The 17,373-nt window shown below is 40.3% G+C and overlaps 1 protein-coding gene across 5 annotated transcripts in view; it reads left to right on the top strand.

The window, feature by feature from the left end:
• DOCK10 (dedicator of cytokinesis 10) overlaps positions 1–16,541 on the top strand; it is a 362,682-nt gene extending 346,141 nt beyond the window's left edge. For all 5 annotated transcript variants that reach the window (XM_044290306.1, XM_044290309.1, XM_044290308.1 and 2 more), the window contains 5 exons: positions 1,382–1,592; positions 4,556–4,746; positions 5,912–6,012; positions 11,041–11,179; positions 15,991–16,541. In XM_044290306.1, coding sequence (XP_044146241.1) covers positions 1,382–1,592; positions 4,556–4,746; positions 5,912–6,012; positions 11,041–11,179; positions 15,991–16,098 — 750 coding nt within the window. In that variant the 3' untranslated portion in view covers positions 16,099–16,541. The remainder of the gene's footprint in view (positions 1–1,381; positions 1,593–4,555; positions 4,747–5,911; positions 6,013–11,040; positions 11,180–15,990) is intronic.
• Positions 16,542–17,373: the final 832 nt, after the last annotated feature.

Below are 17,373 nucleotides of genomic sequence, written 5' to 3'. Positions count from 1 at the left end.
TTATTCATGACAAATGTATTTTCTAATCAACAATGTACCATTTATTCAATTTTATGTTTTATTTAAAAGAAAAAATCAATAAAAAGAGAATTGAAAAGAAAAGAAATTACACACTGTATAACCATGATGATTATTTGTACCAAGTGCAGAATTGTACGTATGTATTGACACTGATAGGTTTGCTGCTATTTTAGGACATGTATTATCTTTTTCAGAATACTACTTACTGTTGATGTATCAGAGGTGAAGTACAATTTATCACCTTCATCATTGACAATCACCTTACGATGCAAGGCTTGCCTCCTTTCAGTATGCTAGAACCTGAGATATGTGACAATTCGTGCTTACCTCTTGGTATCAGATGTGGCCCTCTTATATCTCCCTGCTTTAACTTAGGTGTATTTTACACCATGTCCTTGACTCCCTATGATCTTGAGCGCCATATCCAGGATAGGATTGATACATTGTGCTTGACACACCTCCTCCCTCAATTCACTGCCTAATGGGCCGGCTTTAATTAGGGGCAGGGCTTCTTATTTAAGTAGGGGCGGGGCTTCTAGTTCCCCGCCTTACAGCCATACCAGCGCTGGACTTGCCACCACACACCAACATTTGTGGTTGTTGTCCTCCTTGCTTTTTGTATTGTTCAATAGCACCTGATGACGCACTGAAATTCTGTAGAAATGTGTCGAGCATATGAGCAATTGTGGATCACTAGCACTGGTGTAGTACTAGTGTGCATCAGGTATTTGTATAGTACCAGTTAACCGCAGGCTAGAGTGGCTTAACTAATTTGGTGCACCGTCAGGCTACTGTTTGTGTGGCTTATCTGGGGTCGTGATTCAATTGTTTCCTTTCATTTTCTTTTTTTATCATATCTGAGATGTGACCTCTTCCTTTAATTTTTAATTAGAAAATAAAAAAATAATAATAATTATGATTTTAAATGTTTCTTTAGGCAGTAAGTTGTATTGAATTGAAACGTATACATTTACTATCTTTGTGTCCGCGATTGGATTAATCCATGTGGACATGCTTGGAAATCATGATATGATATATGCACCATGAAATAGCACAATATTAACAGGGTTATCAGCGCGTATACAACCCCCATTAGGTCCTGTAAAGCTGTTAAAAGGGTTGTCCCTCTTTCTCTTAGCTACATACCCTCATCTAACATGACTCTGCACTGGATCACCACAGGAATGCCCTATGTAAAAAGGGGCAATACAGACCTCCACTGACTACAATATGTGTCCCCTGACTTGTTTTCCCTGTGGAAAGTGCCTTGGAAGTAGGATTTGTGGAAGAGGGGCACCTAATCACAAATGTTGTAGCCCAAACTTGACTACTCTTTGCCCTTGACTTTATTTTTATTCAGGTGAATCCCAAGGATCTGGATCCTAAATTTGCCTACTTTCAAGTTACATATGTCACACCTTACTTTGATGAGAAAGAGCTTGAAGACAGAAAAACTGATTTTGAGAGACATCACAATATAAACAGATTTGTATTTGAGACGCCATTCACCTTGTCAGGGAAGAAACATGGCGGAGTGGAGGAACAATGCAAGAGGCGCACTGTGCTGACTAGTAAGTGATCTCTGGACATGTGTGCACTACTTTTGCATGGGAAGGGCCGGAATGGGGGTTGGCAAAGAAGTAGTCGCCTTAGTATGCACAAAAGATGAAAATACCATGTTCCTTTACATTTCTGTGCAGGACCAATAGGACAGAGTATCTGAGCTGCTGATAATGCTGTAGGCTCCAGGGGACAATGAGCACTTTCCTTCAGTCCAACAAGATACAAAGGATTGAATGATTTTCTATCCAGCAGCTATTTTGCTGCACTATAGGGACTGAAGAGGGGGCACATTGGTGCAGACTATTGCAGACTGGAACATGCCCCGATGCCGGCGGTTGCTTAACTACCTAACATATACATGTCTGAGCTATTAAAGTTTACTTAACTGCTTTGATATAGTAAATTAGGCAAAGCCAAACTTTTTTTCACTCTCCCATGAGTCGCAGGGAGTAGCTTGCTCCCCCTATTGGTGGCTGCAGAAAGATGGAATTTTATCAATGAAGGGAAGCACCTTACTGGCAGTGTTGTTTATTGAGGGCACTCTGCTGGCACTGTGAGGGGACTAGTGTTGATCGCGAATATTCGAATCGCGAATTTTAATCGCAAATATCGCCACTTCGAGAATTCGCAAAGATGTAGAATATAGTGCTATCGATTCGTATTCGAAAATATTCTAGATTTTTTAGTGTGATAGGAATTACTGTTTCTCTGCTGTCCATACATACATGCTGCAGACACAGTGCTGTGAGGTCACAACAATACTTAGTGCACCAATCAGTAATATGTAGTCAGAGCTGCTAAAATGTAAAGTAGCATGTATGGCACAAAAATATGCGCATCATTAATTGTCTATTTGCGCAATTGTGGATATATTGGAGCACTCTATCTGCATATAAAGCTATTGTAATGTTCTGCCGTGCCAACCTTTTTCTCCAGTCTCAGGAAACTTATAGTAGCTTGAAAAATGTAGCAAAAGTGACCCACGCCTGTATTGCGAGCTCATTACGCGAATATTACATTGCCGATTTTTGCAATCAAGAAAATAATCACGAATTCGTGAATTTATGACGAATATTCACCCAAATATTCGCAAAATATCGCAAATTCGAATATTGTCCCTGCCGCTCATCACTAGAGGGGACACAAGAAACGTACCTATCTCCTGCCTGCTGCCAGTATGCAGCAATATCTGTTTCTGCCACCACACATGACTGTTTCTCAGCCACTATGAGCCTGCACATTGCCCAGCCAATAGTTCAGCATCTCCTGGCATATGAACCTGTTTTTGCTACTTTCACATTGTCTGAGCAGAAAAGTTTAAAAGTAATGTGTCATCAGGAAATGATCTGTTTAGAGATGAACCAATTGATTGTAATGAATTGATTCTACTTCTTCATCTGTGGGGAGTTGTCCTCACAGGTGAAGAAGGGTCCACATGTTGTATGATTGACAGGGCCGGACATCTTTCCCAGCTCTGTCAGTCTCCTGCCTGCACCGCCGCTGAAGCTTAAATGTGGCTTCGGGAGCAGCTGCAGTGGACGCGCTGCTACCGGGGTGTGCAGTAACTCCTCCTGAAGATGAATTAGAGTAATCATGTCTGGCTCTGTCAATCATACAGCGGGTGGGTGTTTCTTCACCTGTGGGAACAGCCCCTCACACATAAGTCTGGCTAATGAGAGGAATTGAATAATTAGAATCAATGTACTCATCTCTAGATCTGTTGTTTAAATCAAGTCTTTGAATAAAACATATTTTGAAGACTTTTTGGTGTATTTTTTAAAGGTCCACTTTTTTTCAATTTTTTTTTTACTTACCTGTATATTCATCTCTAAACCTTGCATTCTTCACTCAGGCAACTGAGGGGCTTACAGTAGGCCGACACTTCTTGCTCTGCTGGCTTCACTTTTCACCAGTGATGTCATTATTATCACAAGCATCATTACAGTTAAATATAATCACTATATATAGATAAGATAGGATACCACAATTTTCTGTAGATTTCCGAAGGTTACACCTTACATCCTCCCCTTCCCTGCACAATGACCTCTACAACAAGTTGCCTCCAGACACTACTTATAAATCTTGTAGAAAAGACTCATAATACAATTATATGAAAACAAATTAAAACAAAATAAAATCCACAGAACTTTCAGATTTTCAGCCAAAGCCGGAAGTGGATTAGAAAGGAATGGGAAATATAAAGTATAGACTTATACATCTCCTTCCTGCTGTATCCACTTCTGGCTTTGTCTGAAAGACCTGCAAGAAAATCTTAAAAACACCTCCAAAAGACACAGTGAACCTACTTTAAAGGAGTATCCGAAGTCTAAAATATCCCCCCCAATGCCCATGCCCGTCGATACCTGCTCCCTGGCACCCACGTCGCTCCGGATCCCTGCACGTCCACCAGTGCATCTCCCCATCACGTGGATCAAAATATCCAGCGATGGGGGTGGGGGCACCCAATAGCGACGGGGGGGAACCTCCCTAACTGCTATTGGAGATGCAGAGGCAACCCTGCAGGGATCTGGAGCAACGCGGGTGCCGGGGAGCATGTAAGTATAATGTATAGGAGGGACCTGGGCACTAGGGGGGAACTTTTAGCCTTCGGATAACCCCTTTAAGGCTCTTGCTTAGTGTGAAGATGTATCATTATCATTTGCTGTATTTGAACTGGCCAGCAGTGTTATTTGTGCTCACTTTCAGATTGCTGCCTGTCCTGAGCCGTATCTGCCTGCCATGACTTCACAACTTTTGGAACTTTTATAGTTTCCAGTTATTACTGATTAAAACTTATGATTGCAGAATTGAATTTTTTGAATAGTTAATGAGACGCAAAATTGATATTTATTATAGTGGTACAGAAAAAGGTAACTCATTGCTTCACTGCACATATTGCTCAATGTGTGTCAGTCTTCTGTGGCCAGTTTAAGGTACGCTAAATTCGCTAAGTGTTCTTACTCTTCTGCAGCCAGTCATTCCTTTCCATATGTAAAAAAGAGGATACAAGTTATCAGTCAAACAGGCACAGAGCTGAATCCCATTGAGGTTGCCATAGATGAGATGTCCAAAAAGGTTCAGGAGCTGCAGCAGCTTTGCACAATGGATGACGTGGATATGATACGATTACAGCTGAAGCTTCAGGGAAGTGTTAGTGTCAAGGTAAGAAGTGCAAAAGCATTTACACCTAGAATAAAATGTACTAATATGTTCTGGTTCATGTTTCCAAAAATGACAGTAGGAAATAGTTGCATCATATCTTCTACTGGGGAAATACTGATGGGGAAATGAGATCAGCAGAGTCAAATATATTACCGTCTCCAGCTTCTAGACCTCTCACCTTTGGACACTAGACCTTTTAAATGGGTTGTGCTTAATTGTGAAGTTTTTTTCTTATCTCCAGCGCTCAGCTATCTCCAGCAGTCCCATAGAGAATGAATGGGGTAGCAGAAACATAGAAACATAGAATGTGTCTGCAGATAAGAACCATTTGGCCCATCTAGTCTGCCCAATAAAGTATTTAGAAAGCATGCTCAACCTGCCTCTATCAGAATCTAGAGGGACCCCCAGTCTCAGGATCGGTAGCGGTCCCAGCAGTTAGATCCCCACCAGTCAATTAATTTTCCCCTATCCCGTGAATAAGGAATAACTTCAAAACGTATCACAACCCCTATAGCTCATCTACTGGGCCTAGGTCCAAAGCACGGGCACTTATCCTTTTTTTTTTTTATCTCAAAATCATGTTTCAGATATAGCAAAATCAACCACTAATCAGTCAGCACTAAATATTTTACTTGCATTGATAAAGCTACAATTAAATTGAACATCTGACCTTTCCATAATCTGCAGGTACAGTATTTGGAGGTGTATGACTCTGCACAATATTAATTAAAAATACAATTACTCATATAACAGCCATTGTTTTTATAGCCCAACTTGTATATGCACCAAATGATTCTATGTCGCTGATGGGCCTTCTGCTGTCCTGTAAAAAGGGTCTGGTTGTCTGCTTTGTGGTTGTTTGTTATACAGTATATAATTTAAAAAAATCAATAAAATATATTTGATAAAAAATACAATTTACTCCATAAGGCATAAAGAAGTGTTAAGTCTGTACACTAACCTTCTGTGGAAAAAAAATACACATGGAGCTTTGCACTATTTGTTTGCGGAGATGCATTGAATAGATTAGGTTCAAAGGAGAACTGACATTTTATCCTTATCTGAATTCAGTGTAATAGTTTGGTGCTTCATATTCTATGCAGATATTTTTTTGTCTTCTAAATATTAACATTTCTGTACTGAAGTCTAATTTTCTGGGTTTCAGGTAAATGCCGGGCCGATGGCATACGCTAGAGCATTTTTAACAGAGACAAATGCCAACAATTACCCAGAAAGCCAAGTAAAGCATTTGAAAGAAATATTCAGGTAACATAATACAAAAATGCATGGAAGCAAAACTAGAAATTGTGTATAAATCATAAAATGATATGGCACTCACTGACATTTCTTAAAATTGAAAGCAGTGTCCACATCCACCACTGCTTTCCTTGCAAGTCTCCTGGTGCATTAGGTGAGGCCATCAACCATTATTACCATTTCAATGTACACATGCAATCTTCCAGAGACCTGCACATACATATGGTACCATGGCTCTCTGCTCAGACCAGTAGACCAGTGGTTTGTAGTCATAGGGAGTCATTTATCATTTATCAAAGCCATAGCAACATTCTTTTAAATGAAAATATAAATAAAAGATATGCACTCACCAGCTGGTATGTCTATAGTAGATAGTTTATATTTAAGATATAGGATATATATAAAACATACAGGTTTAAAATCCTATTAAACAATACAACAATATTAAATTTTATAAAATTATACTGAGGTCCGGGATCCGCTTACATAAACAAATTCATAAATAAATAATCATAGGTTCAAATCATGCATGAATTAATATATTGTATTCTGATTTTAAATTGATAATGTCCTGTGCCTGTAAAGTAAAAATGTTCTGTGAACAAGTGCAATTTTCCAGTGAAAAAGTCCTCCTGTAAAAGGAAACAACCTTGTGATAATGGCTTGTAATTTATAAAGGATTCAACCTTGTGATAGAAACTCATATAGTTTGATATCTTGCAATAATTTGAATCGATTTTTGTATATGAACTATGTCCAGTGCTGTTGCTATAATGATGTATATCCTCCAAATGCACCAGTATACAGAGTCCGCACTCGTAGTGAAGCAAGGTAAAGTTAGTATGTAACTAGAGGTCGGGTTTGATACCCCTGGGGGAGAATAAACAGCAAAGAAATGTGAATAATTTGAATAATTTGATGAATTCCGTTATTTTAAATGAATAATTTACAATGGACAGTTAAGAAGGACAAGGGAAAATGGAATTTGTAAAAAACGCATCCAAAACGCATCAAAAACGCATATGCGTTTTTTAAGTTGGATGCGTTTTTTAGCTACATTTCCACATTTATGTACAAGCAGAGGATAATGTTGCCAATCTGACGCTTTTAAGTCAATTGATCTTAATACTTTTATTAATATGTGTTATGTGTAATAAATACTTATATATAGAACTATTTAGTTGTGCTGATAGGATTCACTGAGGTCACAAGAAGCCGCATTGCAAAAATACAGATCCATGCCGGGTTTTTGGTGGGATTTATGGAAACAAGAGTATTTAAGGAAGGGGGTAGTAACACTCGCATTATAGCCACTGAGGAAGAGGGTGACCCCTCGAAACGCGTCTGGCTGGTCCTGAGAGCGACAAACTACCCACCTAAACCCGAACAGCATTTAAAGTGACTACCGGTCACGAGAAAATCTATGCGCTGATTTGGATGCGAGCGAAATAGAAACCAGCTAAAAGCTATCGCGAGACTCCGCGATCCCAGCTGAGTGCTTTCTGGAAAGCGAAACCTAACCACCACGTGGAACGCTGAAACCAGAGAGAGCTGAAAAAGCATATACAGAGTATCGAACAAAAGATACAAAAGAACTCAGCAAGCGCTGGAACGGCAACTTCACACTCTGAAGACAAGGTAAGAGGGTTGAGGAAGAGGGGGACGCCCCAATTATCAAACCCGACCTCTAGTTACATACTAACTTTACCTTGCTTCACTACGAGTGCGGACTCTGTATACTGGTGCATTTGGAGGATATACATCATTATAGCAACAGCACTGGACATAGTTCATATACAAAAATCGATTCAAATTATTGCAAGATATCAAACTATATGAGTTTCTATCACAAGGTTGAATCCTTTATAAATTACAAGCCATTATCACAAGGTTGTTTCCTTTTACAGGAGGACTTTTTCACTGGAAAATTGCACTTGTTCACAGAACATTTTTACTTTACAGGCACAGGACATTATCAATTTAAAATCAGAATACAATATATTAATTCATGCATGATTTGAACCTATGATTATTTATTTATGAATTTGTTTATGTAAGCGGATCCCGGACCTCAGTATAATTTTATAAAATTTAATATTGTTGTATTGTTTAATAGGATTTTAAACCTGTATGTTTTATATATATCCTATATCTTAAATATAAACTATCTACTATAGACATACCAGCTGGTGAGTGCATATCTTTTATTTATATTTTCATATGCTTCCACATCGGATGAATAGGTGATTCATCCAAAAGATATTGCACCTTTACCATATTGGCAGATACGGGTGAGCCACGATATAAATCGAATTATTCTTTTAAATGACCAGGGAAAGGGACAGGGGACATTAAGCTGTTATTATAAGGTAATCACAGATCTTTTGACAATCATTGACAGACTAATTCAGGTATACATGCCTAGCTGTAAGAAACTGGCTGTCACCAGAATTAGCCCTATTAAACTAGCTGACATTAGCGATGTGCTAATGTCAGCTGAACCTAACTCGCCTATTCCTATTTTTATCTATGCCCCCGTTACTCCAGAAATATAACTTTTATAATATGCTAATTAGCCTCTAGGTGCAGGGGGAGGCGTTGCCCCTGCTCCTAGAGGCTCTGTTCTCCCGCCTCTGGCCACGCCCTGCTACACTAGATTGACATGGCCAGGCAGCATTGGTCTCCTACTGCCGCCCCTGTCTGCCGTGTAAATCTCGCGCCTGCGCCGTCCCGTTCAGTATTCGGTGCAGGTGCAGTGAGTGAAGGGTGCTCGCCAGTTTCGTCACTGCTCCTACTGAACGCGGCAAAATTTCCACAGCGCACAGAGGCGGCAGTTGGAGGTGAAGGCTGCCTGGCGCTGTCAATCTAGTGTAGCAGGACGTGGCCAGAGGTGGGAGAACAGAGTCTCTAGGAGCAGGGGCAATGTCCCCCTACACCTAGAGGCTAATTAACATATTATACAAGTTATATTTCTGGAGTAACGGGGCATCCAAGTAGGAATAGGCTAGAGATTCCGAAATATAGGAAAAATGTCACAGTTGCCATGGAAATGTCAAAGTTGCCATGACTTGCGACTTTTTTACACCACAAAACTGACATATCTGATTTCATGAATGACCCCCATAAAGTATAAAGTTACGAAATGACTTCTTTCTGTAAAGACAAAATTAAAAAATTCTCATTTGCCAATCTATATGGGGGATTCTTTTGGTCCTGCAGATATAAGGCTACATTCACACCACAGTGAAAAACAGCATTTTGACTGCCAGATTTTTAACAGCCGTCACACAGCCTTTTTCAGAACCATTGCAGTCTATGGGGTTATTTACATGGCCGCTTTTTTAACAGCCAGTGAGTGAAGAGCAGCTGTCGAAAAAAAGGACATGACCTATTTTTGGTCATTGTCACGGCCAGGGGGACCCCATTGAAATCAATGGGACCCTTTTTAGCTGCCGCTAAGATAGGAGTGCACCTGTCTGATGGCCATTAAAAATGGGTGTACTAGTGAAAGATGGCCTTTTAGGGGTTTAAAAAAAAAAAACGAATCCTCTTGCATGCGCTGAGACACTCGCACACTCATTCCTTACAGGATGCAGAAGGACCTGACGCTCCCAGCATGGTGACTTCATCACGCTGTGAGAGTCAGGTCCTTCTGAGTGTCACCGTGCATGCAAGTAGTTGATGTATTTTTTTTTCTGGCATAAAAAAAGTACTGCACATTATTACTGCTGGGGGCCACTCTAGGGGAAATTATTATTGCTGGGGCCACTATAGGTACATTATTTTTGCTGGGGGCCACTATGGGGGATTTTATTCCTGCTGGGGGCCACTATGGAGGACATTATTCCTGCTAGAGGCCACTATGGCGGGGGGAGGGGGGGGGTTCGTTATTCCTGCTTGAGACTATGGGGGACATTATTACTGCTGGGGGCCACAATGTGGTACATTATGTACACTGCAGGGATTTAAATAAAAATGCCAATGAAAATAATCCATATTTAATGGCCGTTAAAATGGAAAATGGTTAAAAAATGGCCATGAAAAACTGACAGTGTGAATGCAGCCTAATTGCTGAACTAGTTTGCTGAAAATGTATAAATTATCTCTACATGAGACCTCATGATACATCTCATCTGCTGAGAGGGTCTCCAGGCTTACTTGTATACCACAGGAAGGTCTGGGGGACATTAAAGAGAACCTGTCACCATGAAAATGCAGTTCAATCTGCAGGCAGCGTGTTATAGATCAGAAAGAGCAGAGAAAATTGTGATTGATGGCTATGTATACACATTTAGGCTTCTTGCACACGAACGTGTGCGCCCCGTGGCCGTCCTGCACGAACACCCACCGCGAGGCAGCCGCAGCGGTTCGCTGACCCATTCACTTTAATGGTTCTGCGATCTGGCCGTTCCGCAAAAAGATAGGACATGTTCTATCTTTTTGCGGAACGGAAGTACGGGACGAAACCCCACAGAAGCACTCCGCAAATGCAGTTCACAATACGGCCACGGAGAGCACACGTAATAAGCCTTATACAGCGACGGCGGTCCATCACTGATATGACCAACCGCATGGCTACTGAGCTCAGAAAAAGCAGAGATATAAATGAATGAAATACAAGTTTTACTGAATCTTTTCCCATAAAACTATACATCAGTCTGCTCAGCTCCTCCTGCTCTATAACCTGCCGCCTGCAGATTGCACTGAATTTTCATGGTGACAGGTTCTCTTTATGTGGGTGCAGAAGCTCCCACTGGGGCTGTTATTTCTTAGGGCTTCTTATAGATTCCTTAAAGAGGATATCCACTCAAAGTTTAATTACGTCCATATATTAGTAAATGAGAATATAGATCTATAGCCAAAGTGTGGTAATTGTGCTCATATATGTTTTGCATTAAATTCTCTTTGGTGGAGCTTCGGTGAAAGACACTTTAAAAACGTGACATTGGTCCCCATATTGACTTACGTGCAATCTAAAACCTATTGCTCGGCTTACCATGTATAATTATGTTCCTGTGTTATACGTACCTTTTTTAGGCAATTTGCAGATACATGTGGCTTGGCTCTGGAAGTAAATGAACGCCTCATAAAGGAAGATCAGTTGGAGTACCAGGAAGAGATGAAATCTCATTACAGGGAAATTCTGACAGAACTTTCTGAAGTCATGAATGAGCCGGTAAGCTGATAAAAGTAACCTACAGTAGCATTATTTAGTGCCTGGAAGCATGGGAAATCTTAGCTAATGTAACGCTAAACTGCTGCCAAACGCCTGCAACTGTCTGGCCTTAAATTTCCATTTTCTTTGTGGATGTTGTCTGTGACCTGTCCATTGTCAAGTGTCTCAGATATCAGCAGCTGTGAAGATGGCTCTCATCTGTCATCAACCTGAAGTGAAATCTAGGTAGACCATAAAGCGGGAGCACAATATCGGAGATTGAGTAATGCTAAAACTAACCAGTGATCAGGACAGTGAAGCCATTCCTTAGAAGCTATGTACATGTGTTTTAATTGAATTAATGCTATAAGAATAGCAGGAAATAAATGAACCCTAAAATCCCATATTTTCTAGAATTAGCTAGTAGCCACACAGTTATTAATGTTTTATAATGCAGCTTGCCTGAAAATGGCCTGGTCCTTCCCCCATTTCTGACTCTATCCTTACATCTGACGTGCTCCTATAGACACATATCCTGTCCAGTCCATGTTAATGAGCTATTCATGGAGCTACACCTGCAGTCCAAAGGGATACACTGGGTCATATGCAATCATGTGAACTGCAGCTGGTGCACATTACTCTCCTCAATTACCCGCCACTCCCGATTTGATACTTTCCGGATCCCCGCTTGTCTGTCTGTCGCCCCTCTCAACGCCCAGGAAATGGCTTCTCAGCCAACTACTGGCCACAGGAGTAGCCTGCCTTATCCAGTGACTGGCTGAGCAGTGAAGAGGGACCAAGAATTGTTGGACAGCCAGGATCCATGAAGCATTGAAATGGGAGCGGTGGGGGATCAGTAAGTCGAGTCTCACTGCTGATTCTTGCAACGATTCGATAATTTGTTACTAAAACTCATTGAAATCAGCCCCTATCCTTTCTTCTTAAAGATCATTCAGGAGAGGAGAGAAAGGGGCTGGAGGATGAGCTGTCAGACTGGTAGCATTTGTAATTAAACCAAATTACAATACTACTTTTTTAAATCACAAAACACATACAATTCAATAAAGAAATCACTGCAAAGGTTCCATAGCCTTTAATAAAAGGTCCTGTTCCCCTTTACCTTTTTGTTGTGGTCACCCACCTTACCTACTTTTTCACTTAGCTCTAAATGCTGGTGATAAATAACTAAATATTAGGTTAGATGTTTTTTTCTACCCGACTTTGAACCTGTGGAACTTTCACATGTACAGTATACAGTAGGTTACATGTAGCGTAGCAGTATATATATGCAGTACAGTATATGTTACATGTAACAGTGTATATGCAGTGCAGTATATGGTTACATGTAACAGTGTATATGCAGTACAGTATATGTTACATGTAACAGTGTATATGCAGTACAGTATATGGTTACATGTAACAGTGTATATGCAGTACAGTATATGTTACATGTAACAGTGTATATGCAGTACAGTATATGGTTACATGTAACAGTGTATATGCAGTACAGTATATGTTACATGTAACAGTGTATATGCAGTACAGTATATGGTTACATGTAACAGTGTATATGCAGTACAGTATATGGTTACATGTAACAGTGTATATGCAGTACAGTATATGGTTACATGTAAGTGTATATGCAGTACAGTATATGGTTACATGTAACAGTGTGTATGCAGTACAGTATATGGTTACATGTAGCAGTATATATGCAGTACAGTTTATGGTTACATGTAGCAGTATATATGGAGTACAGTATATGGTTACATGTAACAGTGTATATGCAGTACAGTATATAGTTACATGTAGCAGTGTATATGCAGTACAGTTTATGGTTACATGTAGCAGTATATATATGCAGTACAGTATATGGTTACATGTAACAGTGTATATGCAGTACAGTATATGGTTACATGTAACAGTGTATATGCAGTACAGTATGTTACATGTAACAGTGTATATGCAGTACAGTATATGGTTACATCTAGCAGTATATATGCAGTACAGTATATGGTTACATGTAACAGTGTGTATGCAGTACAGTATATGGTTACATGTAACAGTGTATATGCAGTACAGTTTATGGTTACATGTAACAGTGTGTATGCAGTACAGTATATGGTTACATGTAACAGTGTATATGCAGTACAGTTTATGGTTACATGTAGCAGTATATATGGAGTACAGTATATGGTTACATGTAGCAGTGTATATGCAGTACAGTATATGGTTACATGTAACAGTGTATATGCAGTACAGTTTATGGTTACATGTAGCAGTGTGTATGCAGTACAGTATATGGTTACATGTAACAGTGTATATGCAGTACAGTATATGGTTACATGTAACAGTGTATATGCAGTACAGTATATGGTTACATCTAGCAGTATATATGCAGTACAGTATATGGTTACATGTAACAGTGTGTATGCAGTACAGTATATGGTTACATGTAACAGTGTATATGCAGTATAGTTTATGGTTACATGTAGCAGTATATATGGAGTACAGTATATGGTTACATGTAGCAGTGTATATGCAGTACAGTATATGGTTACATGTAACAGTGTATATGCAGTACAGTTTATGGTTACATGTAGCAGTATATATGGAGTACAGTATATGGTTACATGTAGCAGTGTATATGCAGTACAGTATATGGTTACATGTAACAGTGTATATGCAGTACAGTTTATGGTTACATGTAGCAGTATATATGGAGTACAGTATATGGTTACATGTAGCAGTGTATATGCAGTACAGTATATGGTACATGTAGCAGTGTATATGCAGTACAGTATATGGTTACATGTAACAGTGTATATGCAGTACAGTTATGGTTACATGTAGCAGTATATATGGAGTACAGTATATGGTTACATGTAGCAGTGTATATGCAGTACAGTATATGGTTACATGTAACAGTGTATATGCAGTACAGTTTATGGTTACATGTAGCAGTATATATGGAGTACAGTATATGGTTACATGTAGCAGTGTATATGCAGTACAGTATATGGTTACATGTAACAGTGTATATGCAGTACAGTTTATGGTTACATGTAGCAGTATATATGGAGTACAGTATATGGTTACATGTAGCAGTGTATATGCAGTACAGTATATGGTTACATGTAGCAGTATATATGCAGTACAGTATGTTGTTAGACAAGTGATGACGGAGGGGGCGTGGCCTCTAGTGGCCTGACAGATTTACTATTATTTCAACCAGACACTGGCGTAAATGATAGTTCAAATGCCTCTTAATAAATTTGGTTCACTCTGTGCTGACAAACTTTATACTAAGGCCCCTTTCACATGAGCGAGTTTTCCACGCGGGTGCAATGCGTGACATGAACGCATAGCACCCGCACTGAATCCTGACCCATTCATTTCAATGGGGCTGTGTACACGAGCGTTGTTTCTCACGCATCAGTTCTGTGTTGCGTGAAAAAAGCAGCATGTTCTATATTATGCGTTTTTCACGCAGCCCTGGCCCCATATGAGTGAATGGGGCTTCAGGGAAAAACGCATTGCATCCGGAAGCAAGTGTGGATGCAAAGCGTTTTTCACTGATAGTTGCTAGGAGATGATGTTTGTAAACATCACCCGCGTGAAAAACGCATCAAAACGCATTGCACTCGCACGGAAAAAACTGAACAACTAAACGCAATCGCAGACAAAACTTACTGAACTTTCTTGCAAACTGGTGCGAGTTTCACTGAACGCACCCTAAACGCATCCGGACCTAATCCGTCACGCTCGTGTGAAAGGGGCCTAAGGCTGGCGTTTGTAATGCCAGTCTTAGCATATCTGCTCTTTATATAGTATGTTATGGTTTGGCGGTGTCTTTCCATACTCATTTACAATTTATCACTTTTTAAATAAATCTCAGCATTATAAATATATGGCTATAGGACTACAAGACTGGTATAGCGGTATAGTGGAGTCACTATACTCATTTACAATTTATCACTTTTATAAATATATGGCTATAGGACTATAAGACTGGTATAGCGGTATAGTGGAGTCTGTGCCCAGTATTCTTAATGTTACATTGCTACTAAGATTCTCTAACTGTCCTTTACTCATCACATGAACTTGTGTGTGGTTTCCTTCCATTCTACCTATATAAAATCCTGTAAAATCATTCACATGTCTCTCCTGTCCAGCATAACCATGCATGTTGAATATACATGACTATATGTGATATTTGACATTGCGTTCTACTCGGATCCTGGTCTCATGTGTAATGCATTCTCTCTCTTCTCTCAGCTGTCATGTGACCCTTGCCTGTTCCGCTTCTCTTCCTCTTTGTCTTACATTTCACTGAGTACTTTAGGGAATATCGGTACGTCCTTTACTTGTCTTCCCATACTTGGCTTGTGCATGCTGATCCTCACTCACCTTTCCCCTCTTCTTATACAATCTATGCATTGACTCATCTTGGAAGTAACCCTATATTGTGGTGTTGGTAGCAACAGCGGGGGTATGCTTTACAGGAAGCAGGAGCATTGTATGTGTTCTCTTTCCTTTCCTATATTCAGTTTGGAGTATGATAAAGCCGTATACCTTCAGTAACCTCCGAATCCTGCTTCCCCCTGGTGACTGGCTGGAACCGTTCTAAAGACAGCCAGTGACCTGAAATCCCCAGTTGGGCACCACAGCGCCACAGCTGCCAGTGGGGAGTCTGTGAAGGGTGAAATTGTCAAGTGAACCACGGCAAAATGCTGCGCTATGTGTTTTCGGATCTGAAGGTCGCTACCCATCACTCACTGTCAAACTGAGATTGTGTTTTTCCTTTTTTTTTCTCCTTCTTCCTATAAAAGATCACTTATCGGGAGGACCCAGCAAAGAATCCAACAGCTGAGAAGCAATGCACACTTCGGTCAATCAGTAGAACAAATCCAAGCACATCGTCAAAAGCGGACTCCTGATCAGACCTTCACAGTCCTTATATCACAGACTGACCTGACCATGGACTTGCTTGGTCAGGACGCAGATTGTAATTTTAATTTATTCTAAGGTGTTGCTGCCAGTGCTGAAAGCAGCGCCGGCGTAATAAATCTGCTGCCTACCCAATGGACAAAAACAGTGTTTCAGACCCCTCTGCTGCCAAGGGGTGAACCAGTGGCAGATGGGCACTCCCTATACGGTTGTCACTATTGATGCTAAACCTAATATTATTTTATCTCTGGCATCTATTTTACGAGTCTTAATTCTGTGTTTTATAATAAATGCGCATATGTACACTGTGGATTGTACATAGGAGATGTGTAAAATTTGTCATTTTTTTATAGAAATGAACTCATATCCACAAGATAAGTAAGAGTCTATAGAAATCCTTAGATACAGATTTATTAAACTATTTGTGAATGTGCATGGTTATTATGTGGTTATTCTGCATGAGAGGAAGACACGGCCGAGAGCATAGAAAGAAATTAATAGATGCTCCCGGGTGATAATAATGTATTACATGAGATGGTTAATGCAGTTATGAGCAGAAGTACACACACGTTCTAGTGTCTCCGAGCAGTGGAGATGCATCATACTGAACCTGGAAGGAATGACTGCCGGTTTTTGGGGGATCTGACCGTGTAACCATTTTTTCCCTACTATACATTAATTGGGTTTTCCAGGAGTATAGTATTGATAACCTCCCCTCAGGATAGGTGGGGGTCTGACTCTGGCATCCCTTCCGATCTTCTGTTTGAAGAGGCCATGACGCTGTTCCTAGGCCAGTGGGTTCATGTTCATCCGTCACATGGTCTATGTGCAGTTCAGTCCCACTGCAGTACCAAATATAGCCACTGTATGGCGCTATGCTTTGGTATGCCGTGAGGAGGTGCGCAGCACTACACCGGAGTGCAGCGTTTTTTTCAAACAGCTGATTGACAGAGATGCCGAGTGTCAGATCCCCACCATTCAGTTATTAATGGCCTTAGGATAGACGATCAATATTGTACTCCAGGAAAAACCCCTTTGAACATCATCTCTAGATTGGTTGAGCTCTTTATTTTAGTAGTTTCAGATTGGTCAAGCAAAGCTACACGCAAAACAGCTTGTCAGAAGAGCCCTCTGACATAATGTGCTGCTGCCGAGACACAGGCCATAATCTGCAAACACTTAGCAATAATATGTAAAGTTCCTCTGCAGCGCCTCTACAGGGCAAATGTAGCATTACACAAATCTCACTGTAATCAATGGACTGT

Source organism: Bufo gargarizans, chromosome 4 (genome assembly GCF_014858855.1).
Source record: "Bufo gargarizans isolate SCDJY-AF-19 chromosome 4, ASM1485885v1, whole genome shotgun sequence".
In the NCBI taxonomy this organism is placed as follows: domain Eukaryota; kingdom Metazoa; phylum Chordata; class Amphibia; order Anura; family Bufonidae; genus Bufo; species Bufo gargarizans.
Note: the sequence above shows the minus strand (reverse complement) of the source record. Positions and strands in the feature narration are given on the sequence as shown.